The sequence below is a fragment of the Rhinatrema bivittatum genome, chromosome 1 (genome assembly GCF_901001135.1).
Source record: "Rhinatrema bivittatum chromosome 1, aRhiBiv1.1, whole genome shotgun sequence".
NCBI classification, from domain to species: Eukaryota; Metazoa; Chordata; class Amphibia; order Gymnophiona; family Rhinatrematidae; genus Rhinatrema; species Rhinatrema bivittatum.
The window spans coordinates 651,875,949-651,894,628 of NC_042615.1; the positions used below are offsets into that span (position 1 = coordinate 651,875,949).

The following is an 18,680-nucleotide window of genomic DNA, read 5'->3' on the forward strand; positions in this document are numbered from 1 at the left end:
GGGGGGTCCAAGGAGAGATTCCACTGCAGGGTGCACCAGACTTGATACAGGATCCACAGGAGGTGACTGTGGCTGAAGGAGACAATCCCAAGGTTCACTTCTTTCACAGAGAGGAACTTGGACTGCTGATTCCAAAGGTTCTTCAGGAGCTTGGAATTAAGATGCCACAGGAAGAGTCATAAGAACATGTCATACTGGGTCAGACCAAGGGTCTATCAAGCCCAGCATCCTGTTTCAAACAGTGGCCAATCCAGACTACAAGTACCTGGCAAGTATCCAAAAACTAGGTATATCCCATGCTACTGATGCTAGTAATAGCAGTGGTTATTTTCTAAGTCAACTTGATTAATACAGATAGTGGACTTCTCCTCCAAGAACTTATCTAATCCTTTTTAAAACACAGTTACAATAACTGCACTAACCACATCCCCTGGCAATAAATTCTAGAGTTTAATTGTGTATTGAGTGAAAAAGAACTTTCTCCGATTAGTTTTAAATGTGCCTCATGGTAACTTCTATTATCCAAAGAATAAATAACCAATTCACATTACCTGTTCTAGACCTCTCATGATTTTAAAGACCTCTACCATATCCCCCCTCAGCCATCTCTTCTCCAAGCTGAACAGTCCTAACCTCTTTAGTCTTTCCTCATAGGAGAGCTGTTCCATTCCCCTTATCATTTTGGTCGCCCTTCTCTGTACCTTCTCAATCGCAACTATATCTTTTTTGAGATGTGGCGACCTGAATTGTACACAGTATTCAAGGTGCGGTCTCACCATGGAGTGATAGAGGCATTATGACATTTTCCGTTTTATTCTCCATTCCCATCCTAATAATTCCTAACATTCTGTTCTTTTTTGACTGCTGCAGCACACTGAGCTGGGTGGTAGCTCCTAATATGGAACCTAACATCATGTAACTATAGCATGGATTATTTTTCCCTATGTGCATTACCTTGCACTTATCCACTTAAAATTTCATTTGTCATTTGGATGCCCAATTTTCCAGTCTTACAAAGGTGGTCCTGCAATTTATCACAATCTGCTTTTGATTTAACTACGCTGAATAATTTTGAATCATCGGCAAATTTGATTATTTATCTCATCATATTCCTTTCCAGATCATTTATAAATATATTGAAAAGCACGGGTCTCAGTATAGATCCCTGAGACACTCCACTGCCCACCCCCCTCCACTGAGAAAATTGTCTATTTAATCTTACTCTGTTTCCTGTCTTTTAGCCAGTTTATAATCAACAAAAGAACTTTGCCACCTATCCCATGGCTTTTTACTTTTCCTAGAAGCTTTCATGAGGAACTTTGTCAAATGCCTTCTGAAAATCCAAATACACTACATCTACCGGTTCACCTTTATCCACATGTTTATTAACCCCTTCAAAAAAGTGAAGCAGATTTGTTAGGCAAGACTTGCCCTGGGTAAAGTCATGCTTACTTTGTTCCATTAAACCATTTATTTCTAAATGTTCTGCAAATTTGATCTTTAGAACACTTTCCACTATTTTTCCTGGTACTGAAGACAGGCTAACTAGTCTGTAGTTTCCTGAATCGCCCCTGGAGCCCTTTTTAAATATTGGGGTTATATTAGCCACCCTCCAGTCTTCAGGTACAATGGATGATTTTAATGATAGGTTACAAATTTTTAGAATTGATCTGAAATTTCATTTTTTTAGTTCCTTCAGAACCCTGGGGTGTATACCATCCGGTCCAAGTGATTTACCACTCTTCAGTTTGTCAATCAGCTCTACCACATCTTCTAGGTTTACCATGATTTGATTCAGTCCATCTGAATCATTACCCATGAAAACCTTCTCCAGAACAGGTATCTTCCCCAACATCCTCTTCAGTAAACACCAAAGCAAATAAATCATTTAATCTTTCCGCGATGGCCTTATCTTTTCTAAGTGGCCCTTTAATTCTTCGATCATCTAACAGTCCAACTGACTCCCTCGCAGGTTTTCTGCTTCGGATATATTTTAAAAAGCTTTTACTGTGAGTTTTTGCCTTTTCAGACTTGGAGAGAGCAGATCCAGTTTTGGATGGCCTGAGAGGGACAGCTAAAGCTTTTCCCTTCCACCATTCTGTGAAGAAGCTAGAAGTCAGGGAATGGGATACTTCTCAGTCTAGTCTGCGAATCGAAAGAGCTATGGCGAAGCTCTATCCTTTACCAGAGAACACCTTGGAGTTGTCTCTGTCCAAGGTGGATGCCTTGGTGTCGGCAGTCACCAAGATAGTTACTATTCCGGTAGCAGGCTCTGCCGCATTGAGAGATGTGCAGGATTAAAAGTTGGAGCTCCATCTCAAGAGGATTTTTTAGATTTCCACTCTGGCCATCAGGGCTGCAGTATGCAGCAGTATGGTGCAGAGGGCGCGCCTCCAGTGAGTCCAACATTTGCAGGAGTTGCATCCTGTGGGAGGAGCGGAAGCACATCAGGCTGATCGACTGGACGCAGAGCTGGCTTATGGTGCTGATGCTTTTTATGATTTAATCAGGACCTCTTCACAGCAGTGTCCGCTAGGCATCTGCTATGGTTGTGAAATTGGCCAGCAGATGTTTCGTCCAAGACACAGCTTGGAGCACCTCCTTTTAAAGGAAAGTTGCTGTTTAGAGAAGACTTGAAGAAGATTATGAAGCATCTGGGTAAAACCAAGGTGCACAAGTTACTGGAGGACAATCCTAATGGTAGAAAGTTGGTACTGGCGTGCGGACTAGGTTTCGGGACAACAGAAGATTCCGTCAGTCCAAATATTCTGTGGGTCCGCAGGGCCAGTTTTCTGCCAGGACCTCATCCTGGGTTCAGTCCTTTCGAGGGGGCCGTAGAGCCACCAGGGACAGTTCTGGGACAGGTTCAGGAAGTGAAAAGCCTTTGCAATGATGCAAGGCCAGCTCCCTCTTCAGTTCCAGCTGTTGGAGGGCATTTATCAGGTTTTTTTTTCGAGGAGTAGGTCAAGATTACCACGGACCAGTGGTTCCTCAAGGTGGTAAGAGATGGTTACGCTTTAGATTTTGCTCGTCCCATCAGGGATGCCTTTGTCATTTCCCCTTGCAATCCGCTTATGAAGCAGTTGGGGGTCCAAGAGACAGTGGATTGCTTGAAACTTCTGGGGGCCGTAGTGCCAGTTCCCATAGGGGAACAAAGAACAGGGAGGTATTCCATCCATTTAGTGGTTCCAAAGCAGGAAGGATCTTTCAGGTCCATCTTGGATTTAAAGAAGGTAAATTCGGCCCTCGGTTCCATGTTTTCGCATGGAAAACTTAAGGTCAGTCATCCTGGCGGAACAAGGAAACGCGTTATTGCCATCTCGAAGATCTGACAGAGGCTTATCTGCACATAGCCATCAGGTATGACCACGAAAGGTTTCTGCAGTTTATGATTCTCCGGTAGCATCTTCAGTTTCGAACAAAAATTATCAGGTAAGAGCAAATTTTACTTTTCTGGCTTTGAAGGGGGGAAAGGAAAGGGCTGTCGCATGTGCAACATAAGTGGGGGGTTTTCCATTTTGGGGGCGGGGGAGCCAGTGCAGCCTTGGAAAGTGGTGGGAGATATGCAGGGGTCACCATCAACCTCAGGAGTGATTTTTATTCGTTAGGGGAAGGCTATTATTTGGGCCACTGGCCCTTTAAGTGATGGCAGCTCCAGCCGATGTGGGCCACCATCGCTGAGAAAGGACCCTTATTGCAGCATGGCATTTTGGTGCACGGTTTTATCTCTGCTAAAAAAAAAAAAAAATAAAAAAAAATTGTGTTCCAGTAATGCCACAATAATTTATCAGAGAGGGGTCCAAATATCTTGGGGATGCTCCCCCGCCTTTGCGATATTTGGCTGCTCCTGCGATAAACTGACAGCTTAATAAATCACCCAAGTAGTTAGCAGCCAAGTGCCTCTGACATCACTGCCTGCAGCATCCCATCCCCACTACTGGCAGATCCAGCTTAACTTCTGAAATCTCATTAAATCAGAGCCTAGGGTGCAGATATTTTTAAGCATTACATAAAGTTTTAGAATTAGATTTTTCTCAATGTAATTATCATGTAATGCTTTTTTTTTTAGTTGTGTGTTCTTTTAAATTCTTGCAGTTTTAACAGGCCACAAGAAAAGTAGATTTGATCTTTGAGTTTGTAATCACAAAATCATATTATGATGAGCAATTCCCCCAATTTTCTCATCATGTCACTAAAGCTGAAAACTATTTTCAATGAAAATTTTGCTTTCTATGTCCCACCGGAGAGTACATAATCTTATGAGAACAATGCTTCCAGTTTCCGTGGTGATGCAATTTAGAAAGAATGTTATTTCTGTGGCCAAGAAGTAACAAATGTGGACAATCAAAATGTTTGTGCTTTGATTTTCTGGTGACCCGTAAATGTCATAAAGACCACTTACTGCCTATGTTTCCATGTACATTTTTAATTGGGTTCTTACCAGCCTATTTTACCAGCAGGTGCAAACTATTTCACTAATAGTGAGCTCTTTCCTCCAGATAATAGTTGATATTTCAGAAGTGCTCATAACAAACAGTCTCTCTCTCAACCCATATAAATTAAAATGCTGCTCCTGAAATGTTTTAAGCTGCTCCTGCTGGGTCTCCAGGAAGAGTCATAGATTACTTATACACTGCATAATTCTTATCAGGTGTCAGTGGCTATAGTAAGGTTTGTGACCAGAGATCAGCTTAAAAGAATTTTAAAAATATAATGTACCAGTGGGGGGAGCATTTTTCAAAATGACTCACCCAGGTGCAAAATCCACAGGTACTTTTCACCTGCAGACTTTGTACAGACCTTCAGAAAGAAAGTCTGTGTGTACTTTTTCTTTGAAAATTTCCCACAGGTATAACTGGCCCACACAGACATTGTACCTGCTTTTTGTATGGGCTGAATTCAGCTGGGAAATAGCACATGTACATTTGAAAATGTGATGTATGCATGCTATTTCCTAATCCCACCCGAAACACAAACATGGGAGTGCCTCCCCTTAGCCAAGGTAAAAAGCATATGTGCTGCAGAATCCCCAACCCCTACATGTTAGCTGGTTTAATGATGGGTAGTTTTCAGACAGCTCTTTTACCTGGAGAAATTGGTATTTAGCTGGAGAAATGGCTCTAGAAAATTGCCCTCTTAAGCTACAGGTAAATATTTCTGCTCTCCATGCATATTTTTGAATTACCAAGCAGCACATGTATTTATTTATTTAAAACATTTGTATACTGCTACTCACAATTATATTGCTGCGGTTTCCAATATAAAATCACATACATAAAGTATAAAGTACATAACACCATTTTTCTGATCTGAATTCCATTCATACCCAATGCAAAAAAGTTCCTTTTTGTCCAGGGACTTCCTTCTAGCACTCAGTTCCAAATTCCTTCTGGAACAACCGTGTCTTTAATAATTTTTTAAAGCTTGTTATCTCATTGTGTAATTGTTCTGACATGTTCCAGGTGTAAGGTCCTGCCACTGAAAAGGCATGATCTCGAATCTTGCCTAAATGTGCATTCTTAATAGATGGGATTTCTATTAAACACTTGTTTTGGTAGCGGAGAGATCTAGATGGTGTATAGACCCTCAATGCTGAGCCCAAACAAAGATTTTTGGTTAATCAATTTATGCATCAGCATTAGTACCTTAAAATCAATCTGTGATCTCATAGGAAGCCAGTGCAGTGCCGCCAAAACTGGCATAATAAGATCAAATTTCTTACAGCTTGTCAACAGCCGGGCAACCCAATTTTGAAGCAGCTGCAATGGTTGCAGGGAGAAATTTGGGAGTCCCAGCAACAAAGAATTACATAGAGAACCCCACTTACTGTATGGCCACATTTTGCAAGAAAATAAAAGCTGTTGTGGTTTTGCTGCTTATAACCTGTGCTAGTGTATATTTGACATGCTGGTTTATATTTGTATATGTTCTTGCTGCTGCAGATGACCCTGCTGTATGGGCAGGATTGCTGGCTGCCTGTCACACTGAAAACACGGTGTCCTACCTGAGGAATACTCTTCCCAAGAGAACAGGCCTTGAAATGGTGCTTGTCGCTGCAATTTCAGCTAAAAGTAAGTAGCCAAGCACAACCTCTTGACAAATATTGCTTATGTTTAGTCATTCCTGTTGGTCCAACTTGGGAATGTTACTGTTGTTTAGATGGGTTAGTATCAGATAGCAGTCATTAAAGTTGTAAAGCGGAAGAATAAACTTATTCCCCCAGTCACATCATCTGACAAATTGTTTTCTCGCCATTGGTTAAGAATACAACAAAAAGGAAAATATGACAAACCCCAGGCTGGTGGTTACGGCTTTTATTATTTGGAGATTTTCTGATTTCTGATCTCCAGCTGCTCTGTGTTGAACTATTACTTTAAAGGCAATCTGCTGCTCTATGATCAGTCTTTCAAGCAGATACAGGTCTTATGTAAAGTAACAGACAGTTGACACTGAGCAGCCTCTTGTAATTCCTGTCTGCCTGTCAGAGAACCCTTGGAAAAGCATTCCATAGCACTGCAGAACCAGTTCTTCCCTAGACAGCTCTTTCTGCATTACAAGCATGCTGTAATCGTACTCATGATTGGGACTTGGGTCACCCTTTCTACTAAATGCCTTAATGGCAATAAAGAAAGCCATTTCAATGGCTTAGTGTTTTATCTGTGGAAATAGAGGCTTTGAATTGTCCATCCTTAATGCAGGCAAAATTATCCACATTGTCCTATGCTGGTAATTTTGCCTGCATTCTTAAAAGGCATTCCCGAGGGCGGGGCATGGAACTATGTGCATAGATGTGTATAATGAAAAGTATACATGTTTCCAAAAGAAAACTTGGCCACAGAGAAAACAGGTTCAATTCTCTGTGGGCAATTTTTCAGAGAGCAATAATGAAAACAAAAGTATGTTCATACTTTTAACTTTCATTATTCTGACAACTACCTGGGTTAAAAGACCATCCTCACACCCATCAGACCCATTACCAACAAATCTCCTCATTGCCATACCAAACACCATCTCAAAACCAATAGCAGAAATTATCAACACATCCCTGTCTCAAGGCTCAGTTCCTAACCAGTTAAAATTGGCAATCCTGAAACCGTTACTGAAGAAACCAAATGCTTCTCCATCAGACCCAGCTAACTTCCGACCGATTGCAAACTTACCACTCATCGCCAAACTGATGGAAAAAATTGTCAACAAGCAACTGTCAGAATATCTGGAAGATCATAACATTCTATCCCCAGCTCAATATGGCTTCCGAAAACGACTAAACACCGAATCTCTCTTATTATCGCTCACTGATACCATCCTCGTGAACCTGGAGAAAAAACAATCTTACCTGCTGGTTCTACTTGATCTTTCTGCGGCGTTTGATACGGTAAAACATACTACACTTATAGACCAACTAACTAATATAGGGATCAAAGGCACAGCTCTCAAATGGTTTCACTCCTTCCTAAGCAACAGATTCTACAAAGTAAGGATAAACAACAAAGAATCGCATCCAATCCTTACAGAGCAAGGAGTCCCGCAAGGATCCTCACTTTCTCCCACCCTATTCAATATCTACCTCCTCCCTCTCTGCCACCTACTCTCAAACCTCAAGCTTACCCATTACCTCTATGCAGACGACATTCAAATCCTTCTCCCGATTACAGAATCCCTTCAAAAAAACCATCACTTACTGGAACGAATGCCTACAGCCCATTAAGGAATTACTCTCAAGCCTCAACCTAGTATTGAATGCCAATAAAACCGAAATGCTCATTGTCTCTCAGGATCCACTCACAATCTCTTCTAGCTTCTCTCTACCAAACGCTAATAACATGTTCTCACCGGACGTCAGAGACCTTGGAGCATGGCTTGACAATCATCTTAACCTAAAAAAGTTCGTAAACAATACCACGAAGGACTGCTTTTACAAACTGCAAGTCCTCAAAAAACTTAAACCCCTCCTTTATTTCTCCGACTTCAGGCTAGTACTTCAATCCATAATATTATCAAAGCTCGACTATTGCAACTCCCTGCTACTAGGTCTACCCAACAACACGATCAAACCATTACAGATGGTACAGAATTCTGCTGCCAGAATTCTAACAAGCACTAACAAAAAAGATCACATCACCCCAATCCTTAGTAATCTACATTGGCTTCCCATTAAACAAAGGATACTCTATAAGGTACTCACAATCATCCACAAAGCGACAAACAAAATAGCTCCCATCACGTTAAGCTTTCAACTCCAACCGCACACATCTTCCAGACCTATCAGAAGCGCTTACAAAGGATCACTGCATGCCCAACAAGTAAAATCATCTCTGAGCAAAAGAGCGCTATCCTTAGCAGGCCCCCACCAGTGGAACATGCTCCCCCCAAATCTAAGACTTGAACCCAATCATCAAGAGTTCAAAAAAAGGCTAAAGACTCTTCTTTTCCAACAAGCCTTCCCAGACTCACAATCCTACCAAGACGGAAAGTCTTCCAAATAAGAAGTATCCCCTAATTATGGTCACCATACCAAGTCCTACCTTCAGGTCTCTGCAACTGGACAACAATCTTTGAGTTCTAAAAATTAATCTTATTTATATTTTCCTCTGCAACTGGACTACAATTTCTAAGTTCAAAATTCATTTTATCTTATTATTTATATTTGGCATGGTTAATATGTCACTATATCCAAGTTAAATATTTAAATTATACAGTTTATATTACATAATTTTATTAATTACAAGTAAAACTATTCTATATTATTTATTATCATTATGTTAAATTGTCATCCAGTTATAATGTTCCATATGTACCAATGTTCTATGTAAAGCCCCCTTATCTCTGTTGGGCAGTTTATCGTTATATGTAAACCGGAGTGATTTATAGTCTCTATAAGAACCTCGGTATATAAAAATTAAAAATAAATAAAATAAATAAAAATAAATGGTAAAAATGGAACACAGATGATGAAAACAAAGGTTTTTATTCAAAAATTTTCCAATACTTTATAATTGCATACTAATGAAAATGTTTACCAAAGAAAGTGAATTTCTAAAGTAAATCACTGTGTACTTCATAGATAATCTGACAACTATAGCTAATAACAAGGTAAGGTGTAGATAGAGAGACCATTTCACCCATCCAGTCTGCCTGGTTGCTGCTGTGTTCCCTATTCATGTTAAGGAGAGCTTCTAGCTAATGATCCTTTAAAGACTCACCATCTACTGGAGATTGCTTCTTTTTCCTTTTGTTATTAACTGGGAAGTCTAGACAAGTCAATCTGTAGCCCTTGTTAGGTTATATCTGAGGATATAACTGTCTTGCCTCTTCTTAGACGCCTGATGCAGCCATTCTGTCTTTCTGTGCAAGTCTGCTGTGCCTTCTCTCCTTTATGACTCTTCTTTGCAGGTAATATGGAGGGCAAATTTCAAACTGTACAAGAATAGTCTATCATAGGCACCAGCTCTGTGGCTCCTTGTGCATCCCAAAAATTGTCTCCATTATTCCTGTAAATCAGGAGCTGAGAGAGCCATGCTTCAGGGCTGCAAGAAAGAGTAGGATGAAGTACTTTCCTTTTTCCTGATACTGCTCTTCCCTTCCCATGCAGTCTAACAGCTGCCTATGGAATCTCTGACCACTGGGCTACAGCAGTTTAGCGCAGGCAGGCTTCCTGCCTTTGGTCTGCTCTGAAGTATAACAGAGATGAAGAGGGAAGCTGATAGAGGAACTGGGAAAGGGAAAGAGGGACAGAGGAACTGTAAGGCAGGTGAGAGAAGGGATGCGAGAACTGCTGGAAAATGAGAGAGAATGATGGTTGAATGATGTGATTAGTTGTAAAAGGGAATACTGCTGGGAAGCAGACATACTAAGTCTCACATATGTGTGAGAGACATGCTTAAGGGGGGGGGGTCTTATGTTCTCATGCTGTGACCCCCCTCCTCGCAAGCACTACCCACAGTGGCCCAGTGATGATGTGCCTTTGGGGTTCCCATCCCCCTTGAACTGAACAAAGAAACTGATGTGATGCTGAAGAGAGTTCCTACCAGAAAGACCAGAGGAGGTAAAAGGAGGCAGCCAAGCAGTGGCTCCTCCTCTTCCCATCCCATCACTTCTCCCTCACTCTCTCAGCTCCCTTGCTTCTCTTTCCTCCCTTTCTTCTTAATAAGAAGGGAAGTAAAGAAAGGGGAGCTGAGTAAGGAAAGGGGAAGGGGTTGTGAGTAAGGGAATGGAGGAGGAGTGAAAAGTGGATGAACGGGGATGAAAAAGAAGGGTGAGTGAGTTAGAGGGGAGGGAAGAAGGAACAGGTGAGGGAAGGGGGTTAGAGGGAAGGAAAGAGAAGGAGAAGTGAGATGGAAGGGGGTGAGAGGAGAAGAAGGGGAAGGAGTAACAAGGAAGGGGATGAGAGGGGGAGGAAATGGAAGGACCAGAGAGTGAAAGGGAAGGAAGTAAGAGGGAAGCAGGAGTGAGTGAAAGGAAAGGTGGTTAGATGGGAGGGGAAGAAAGGTGAGAGTGAGAGGGAAAGGGGTGAATGAGTGAGACGAAGGAACAGGAGCAATGTTGGCCCATGTGGCCAGAAAAAAGGAGCAGGGAGAGCATCAGCCCATGCCCTGAGAGGAAAAGAGGAGTAGCCCCGTCAGCTGCATGGGTTGAAGGTGAAGGCTGCCACAACTTGTGCGTTCCAGAGGGGAAGAAGAGCATGTGCATGTAATTCAGCATAGTGCTTTACAATATAACATAACTGAAAAAATACAGTACCATGAATAACTATCTATTAAGAGAAAAATCAATGTATGAGTGTCTGTGTAGATAAACTAGGAAGAATAGAATAGGACTTAGTTCATTAATAGTAGGCTTTTTTGAATAACCAGGTTTTTAAGTTTAGTTTAAATTTTTTTGTGGCAAAGTTCCTGGCGTAATTCAGAGGGCATGGTGTTCCATATTGTTGATCCAGCAATGATGAATGAACGTTCTTTTAGATCATGTATTAAATATGTTTCTGTATTCATGGGATTTATATGATTGGAGAAGGGATAGACTGAGGTGAATGGGAGATGTGGGGTGTTAAATGTTATGCTTGGGTTATACTTTGCTTGGGGTTTTTACAATTAAAAGCGGGTTATTAAATATATTTAAGTAAGGGGAGTGTGGTTAAAAAGAGGCCATTCCATCTTGCCTACCTTAGGGGTTGATTCAGTTCTGGTTTCCTTGTGAGAAGAAGATGCCCTGAGACAATATAGCTGATGTCATTTGAAAGCACTGGGACTTTCCTTTTTAATCTGCACCTAGTGGGCTTTGAGAGTGGGGAATATGGTGAAGAGAGATCATTCCGTCTTGCCTACCTGAGGGGTTGATTCAGCCCCAGTTTCTATCTGAGGAGAAGATGCCCTGAGATAAACGTGGCTGATGTCATTGGAAGGCGCCGGGACTTCTTTATTGAATCTTATCTAGTGGTGCACAGCCGAAGCTGTGTACTAAAGGATCACGCCGCTTGGAAGAAATTTGTTTGGAGTTAGCCTAGCTTATCCACATTACTTGGTAATCAAGCTGGCATACGGGTAAGAAGAGGAAAGGCGCAGTAAGATCATTCCCATCCGGTTCTTCTGCTCCTCCTACTTTATTTACTTATTTATTTGGGTGTTTTATATACCATCGTTCCAAAATAAGATCACTTGAAGCCTTTCACTTTCTGCCGAACCAAGGTACAGTTTTAGGATCTAATAAGCTTGGTGCTTCTGCTCCCAATGAGTCTTGTCTCTTAGTCCTGATTCATGTATTCTTCCCAAAGTTGGGGCTTGAAATCCCACAGGCGCTTAGGAGATGAGACTGGCATTCAGAAGTGTTTTGAGCCTTTCTGGAAAACTTCCTATGTAGGAGAGGTTGACTGGAACTTTGGATCCTCTTGATGAATCTATTTCTTAGAGGACCCAGGCTCTGGTGATTCATTCTATCCCTATGAAGCCATTTTTAATTACTTTGGATACACTGAGGACAGCAATAATGAATTTGAAAGTTCTCCAACTATCAAAATTGATAATTGCTTATCCCCTCTAGGGGATTTGCATGCTCAAGTAGATTCTCACTCTCAACAAATTAAAGATCAGGAAGCTAGAACATGGGAATGTGAATCTCAGTGTAAGACCCTACATAATAGTTATGTAGCTTTATGGAGGCATAATAGTTTTGCACCAAAAATTGGAGAATATGGAAAATTATTCCAGAAGCTTAATTTGTTTCTTTAATTTTCCTAAATCATCCTTAATATCTCCCTTGAAAATGTTTAAAAATATATATATGGAAAGTTTGAAAGTTTTATTTGATTAAATTCCACCTGTATCTAAAGTTCTCCAACTTGTGAAAACCCTGTCTTGGGCTCGAAATCTCCTGAGCAGTTGAAAATACCTTCTCATAGTTTGACTCTTTCTAATTTTCTGCAAGAAACACAAACAAGGTTCTACTAGAGCTACTTTATTGGTTATTTTTGCATTAGAGCCGGATAAGATCTGGACTTTGAAAATGTTCTTTTGTATGAAAAAAGCGATATTTTGTGTCAGAAAATGTCTTCATTCTCTGATGTGGCAATGTCCACACAACAAAGGCGTAAACTTTTTCTTATGAAGAAACAGAGTGATTGAATACATTTTTATTAAAAATTCCCTGTAGATGAGTAGTTAAACATGCAGGAGCTAGATTTTTTTTTTTTTTTTTTTTTTAAATATGAACAGTTGGAGGGATTCTTGCAGAACAGAGCTTTATCTAAATTTTGTCCAATAATTAATCTGAATGTCTGAACACTGATGATATTAAGCTTTTATTTTGTTTTTTGTAGAAATTTCTTATTGTGTGTTTTCTTTCCATTATGACTCCTCCAAATTGAGGTCTACAAATGATGATTATACCTAGCTTTTTTCTTCTTTATATATATTTATTTGTTCTTCATATTATTATGATTATCTATACTGTTGTTTGTCAATAATTCTTGATTTATTATTTTAAAAAATTAAAGATATTAACTATAAATATAAGTAAATAAAATAAATGTTTATTGATCATGCAAATTGCTAGTGGAAGTTCGGTATTAAAACCAGGAGATTTTATTCTTCAGATGTACGTTACTGCCTTTTATGGGGTTATTGTGAATTTGTCTATCAAACTTAAAATGTCTTTTTAAAATTCCAGGTAAAGAAAAGGCTCATCTTCCAACGAGCTACACCCAGGCTCTGGAGAACTGGTCTGTGTGCCAAGCTGTTACTGGTTTAAATGATGCAGGCAGAAGCTCAGAAGCCAAAGCCTTGTGCACAAAGGTACTGATGACTGTAGCATGTCAAGATGCTTTCAAATGATTTTTGTGTCAGATACTCATTGAACGGTGCAAACTGAAACCATGTAAAACCCAGAAAGAATTTCACACATTGGTTCTTATTTTCAGAGGTGGTTGAGCAGCTCATGGAATATGCCCAGTGCATGTGCACCAAGCAAATGTGTATTTGTGAGGTTTTTCTGCAAGTGTTCTTGGAGTACATATCTGCATTGCTATGAGGCAATTCAGCGATACTTCCACAGAGAGACAGATTGTCCAGTAATCTGCAAATCTTATTGAATGGATTTGGGGAAAAAGACCTTAAAGTCACAAGTTATGGTAAATGAATAATGTTTGTTTTCCATATGTCCTGACCTAATAAGTTATACAGATAAATAAAACTATTTTGCACACTTCATTTGTTGATGATAGTTTCCCATTCTCCCCTAAGTGCTCTCAGTAAACGTTTAATATAGTGACCTGACCATAGTTTGAGTGAAGTTCATGTTTGCTTTTAATGCATTTAGAAGATTTTTAAATATTACTATATAGTAAAAATGTTATTGGTGGATGGGATAAGAACTTTATTCACAATATAGTTTGAGAAAGCAAGTTAATGCTTGCCTTTTGAAACATGTACAGAATCTTGTGAGCAAAGCACACTTCATAGGAAAGACCAAACCCAGAGACATGCCGTTTTCCCTTTTTATATTGTTACCAGGTTCTTGCACCCAGCTGAGGGTGGTGAACTGAGCTCTCTAAGGAATCCCCTTCCCTAAAATGTTCCCTTGATCTGCTCTGCAAGTATTGCTATAGAATAGCATTAAGACATCCTACTCATTCATGTGTGGGCTGTGGGCTAAGCAAATGTATTTTTCAACAGAAAGGCTTAATGTGAACTCTCAAAGGTTGGCAAAGACTTTAATAATAAATTGTATTTTATAAAGCATGCTTAAAAATAGTAGTTACCTGTGCCTTACACGTTGACTACTATCATTGCACCACCCCTAACACTTCAGGATCTCTGTTTTGGCTGTTGTCTGATTCAACTTTATCATCTCTTGTACAAGTTTTGTCTGCTCTTGTTTCATAAGTAACTTTTTATAAAACACCTTTTTTCTGTCAACAAGCAAACATGAATATGCCATTATGCATGGGTGACGTCATCCAATGGCACAGATACAGACCCAGTCCTCAGAGCATGTGCAGGAACTCCCTCATGCATGTTGCCTTGTGAGCCCCTCTATCTTTTTGTCTGAGCTCTCTTATGGTTTTTCAGCTTTTCACCTTAGCTTTTTGCTTCATTGCTTTTTGGGTTCCTTGCCACTGTCTTGGCAGTCCCTCAAACAGAAACTTTGATTTCTTTAAAAAAAAAAGTTAAAGCTAAAATGAGTATGGAGAAGGCCAAGAAGTCCATGCTCATCATTGTCAAGACACCAGATGTCCGTTACAGATACACCCAACATTTGCTATCGCTGCTTGGGCCAGACCATGATTCCTTCAGTTTTCACAGTGGAAAAAGGTAAACAGTGGAGTGCCTCAGTTATCTGTTCTTGGACTGGTGCTTTTTAATATATGTATAAATGATCTGGAAAGGGGTATGACGAGTGAGGTGATCAAATTTGCGGATGACACAAAATTATGCAGAGTAGTTAAATCTCAAGAAGATTGTGATGAATTACAGGAGGACCTTGCGAGACTGGAAGATTGGGCTTCCAAATGGCAGATGAAATTTAACATGGACAAGTGCAAAGTGATGCATATAGGGAAAAATAACCCTTGCTGTATTTACACAATGTTAGGTTCTATCTTAGGAGTTACCAGCCAGGAAAGAGATCTAGGCGTCCTAGTGGATAATACATTGAAATCATCTGCTCTCTGTGCTGTTTCGATCAAAAAAAGCAAACAATGTTAGGGACTATTAGGAAGGAAATGGCAAATAAAAATGAGGATGTCATAATGCCTCTCTCTCTCTCTCCATGGTGGGACCGCACCTTGAATACTGTGTGCAGTTCTAGTCACCGCATCTCAAAAAGGATATAGCTGCACTGAAAGTGCAGAGAAGCCTGGTGACCAAAATAAGGGGCATGGAACAGCTGCCCTATGAGGGAAGGCTTAACAGGTTAGGGCTGTTCAGTTTGGAGAAGAGACAACTGAAAAGGGGAAATGAAAGAAGTCTACAAAATCATGAAATTACTTGAACAAGTTAATGTAAATCAGTTATTTACTCTCTCAGATAATAGAAGGGCCAGGGAGCACTCCATGAAGTAAGCAAGTAGCTCATTTAAAACAAATCAAAGAGGGACCAAGATGGCCGACACATAGGAAGTGAGGAAGGGTCGCTCTGCTCTTTGGTTCCTGAAACTTTACCTGCTACTAATTGCTTTTTCTAATCCTGGATAATGCCTCATACGAAGCGCAAGGCGCGATTAAAGGAGAATATTACCTTAAAGGAAGAAGGACTAAACCAGCCAAAGATTGAGAGATTCTTCGACTCTGCCCCGAGGACGCCGGAGGCAAGGGCCGCTGGGACTCCGGAGCAGGAGCTCGGCTCGTTGTCCATGGCCGATGAGATCTCGCTGAGCCCGGGGGCTCCCGAGACGCCAAAGCCTCCGAAAGCTCACCCGGGGGAGGAGCAGAGTGAAACATCGCGAGCTCTCACGGAGAGGAGAGAGCCTCTGCAAACTGAAACGGATGAGGAGGACGGGGTTTCGATGCCCGGAGAAGCAGGAGGAGCGGCGGGAGCCGTGGTTACCTCCACGCCAAGCCAGCAAGGAATATCGAGGAAACAGCGCTTCAAAATCTGGTACAATTACAACCGAAACTGGCTTTTTCTTTGCAGAAACCACCCATAGTCACTTTAGAATCTCTGTGGAATGCAATGACCTCAATCGAGTCTGCAGTAACAACATTGACTCAAGCTTTTTTGGATCTTAATAAAAGAGGGTTGCAGGTAGAAAAAGTGGCAAAAGAAAATCATGAGAAAATAGGAAAATTAGAAGAAAAAATTGAAATAATTGAAAAGGTTCAGGGTAACCTGATAAAAACGGAGACTATTTCAGAAAGGAGACTTGAAAATGTTGAAAATTCATTACGTTATCTAAATCTCCGAATTGTTAATTTTCCTGTAGTAAAGAAAATTCCACCATTGGATATGTTCAAAGAATATATGGAAGCTTGTTTAAAAATTCCAAGAGATATTACCCCAGTAATCACTAAAGTATTCTTTGTTTCCAAAAAGATATTGCCTTCTGAATCAGTAGAAGCACCTGAACAACCCTCTATGAATGTGTCGGAATTGTTAGTTATCCATGCATACCGAAGTAAAGTCAAGAGGGACATTGCTGGTATCTTTTGCTTTCAAACAGGATAGAAATATGGTCTTAAAATTCTTTTTTTGAAATAGAACTGTACAATTCTACGGACAAAACATATGGATATATCCGGATGTGATCCGTAGTACACAAGAACGAAGGAGGAAATTCATCCATATGAGAGAAGAAGTGATTAATAGGGGTGCTAGTATGACATTAAGATATCCTTGTAAATGCCTTTTGAAATATCAAGAGGCTAAATATATTTTTCTAGAGCCAGAACAATTAAGGAATTATTTAGATGGGAAGATTTGAAATTTGCTGTAGTGAGTAAGGGATTTTCCTATGTGTTTGGTATAATTCCTGTTTGTTTATATGATACATTGAAGAGCTCTATAAATTCCTATCTTGGTCCACTATTTCCTGATAGTAAGAGATCCATTTGGAATTGTGTATGTATAAGTTTTCTCTATTGATTTAAAATGTTTGGATTTCTTATTTCCTTGTTGATATATGATGTAATATATCTAAAATGCATAAATAAAAAAAAAAAAATCAAAGAAAGTTCTTTTTCACTCAGTGCATCGTTAAGCTCTGGAATTCATTGCCAGTGAATGTGGTTCCAGCAGTTAGTGCAACTGGGTTTAAAAAAGATTTGGATAAATTCCTAGAGGAAAAAAACCATAAACTGTTATTACAGTAATTAATAAGCAATAGTAGCTTGTGATTATCTAATGTTTGGGTACTTGCCAGATACTTGTGACTTGGTTTGGTCACTGTTGGAAACAGGATACTGGGCTTGATGAACCCTTGGTCTGACCCAGTATGGAATATCTTATGTTCTTTTGAGCTGACTATATTTGGGCAAGCAGCTTTGTGCAACCTGTTCTTGTAATAGTTTACTCTCCATAGTGGAGGTTGAGTTGCTTACTCAACAAAATGCTCTGCTGCAACCCTCAGCTTAGGACTCCCCACAAGTCATGATTAATTCAGCCTGCTTACTGTAAACAGTGTTTTCTGTAGATAGCAGTATGAATTAGCCATGCAAAATACCCACCCGCCTCCCTGGAGAGTAAATTACTTAGCTGGATTAAGCTGTTATTGACTGAGGAGACTCACAAGGCAACTCCCACATAGGAACTCCTGCAATGCTCCGTAGGTGCCACTGGATGACACCATGCAGGTGTAATGACTAATTCATCCTGCTATCTACAAAAAACACAGTTTATAGTAAGCAACCTTCCTCAACATGGAAAACCATTACATTTCCATCAGCACAGTCGCTTGCTCAGGATCTGATTCTGCACCTGGATCAGTTCTGTTTCAGGGTGGCCCTTGAGAGGGCTCGTCTAGCAAAGAAAGGTTATCCCCAACAGATACTGAGTACTCTTTTAAAGGCCAGGAAGGTATTCACTTGGAATGCTGGAGAATATTTGGACAATGGTGCACTGGGAAGCAATTGTTCCTGAGGAAGGCATTGGTGCCAGTGGTTCTGGAGATTTTGCAAAAGGTCTTTCTAAGAGTTTAGCAGCTATTGCTTGCTATAGGGGGCACATAATAGGTAAACTCTTGTGTCTTGTTTCCTGAGGAGACTGAAGCATATTAGGCCTCCTCTATAGAGTCCTGTCCCATCTTGGGATCTTATTTTAGTTTTGTCCTTTTTGTTAGGTCTGTGGTTTGAACCTGATAGGGAAATTTCAGACTGCTTCCTTGAAGGTGCTATTTCTCAGAACTATTTGTTCAGCAAGGAGGATCTCTTAGAGTTGCAGGCATTGTCCCGCAGAGAGCCCTTTCTGGTGTTTCGTACGGTTCTATCCTTTCTTCCAAAAGTAGTTTCTGCCTTTTATTTGAATTAGGATGTTTATCTTTGTTTAATAAACATTTGGTTGAGGCAGAGCTGTAAGGGCAATGGCAGCAGCAAGACTTCCTTCGGCGTCACTCGCGGGTTCTTTACCCCCCCTTCTAACATCATGGGGAGGGGGCATGACTTGCAGCCCGAGATGTTATCGGAGCTTAGGCGAGCAGGAGCAACCAGGCACCATCATGCACCCCTCTCTCAGCAAGGCCCGGTGGATGTAGACCCT

The 18,680-nt window shown here is 40.5% G+C and overlaps 1 protein-coding gene across 2 annotated transcripts in view; it reads left to right on the top strand.

The window, feature by feature from the left end:
• The window catches only part of TTC37 (tetratricopeptide repeat domain 37), a 539,154-nt gene that overhangs the window by 449,722 nt on the left and 70,752 nt on the right, over positions 1-18,680 (top strand). For both annotated transcript variants that reach the window (XM_029573103.1, XM_029573110.1), the window contains exons 35-36: positions 5,943-6,071; positions 13,162-13,286. In XM_029573103.1, coding sequence (XP_029428963.1) covers positions 5,943-6,071; positions 13,162-13,286 — 254 coding nt within the window. The remainder of the gene's footprint in view (positions 1-5,942; positions 6,072-13,161; positions 13,287-18,680) is intronic.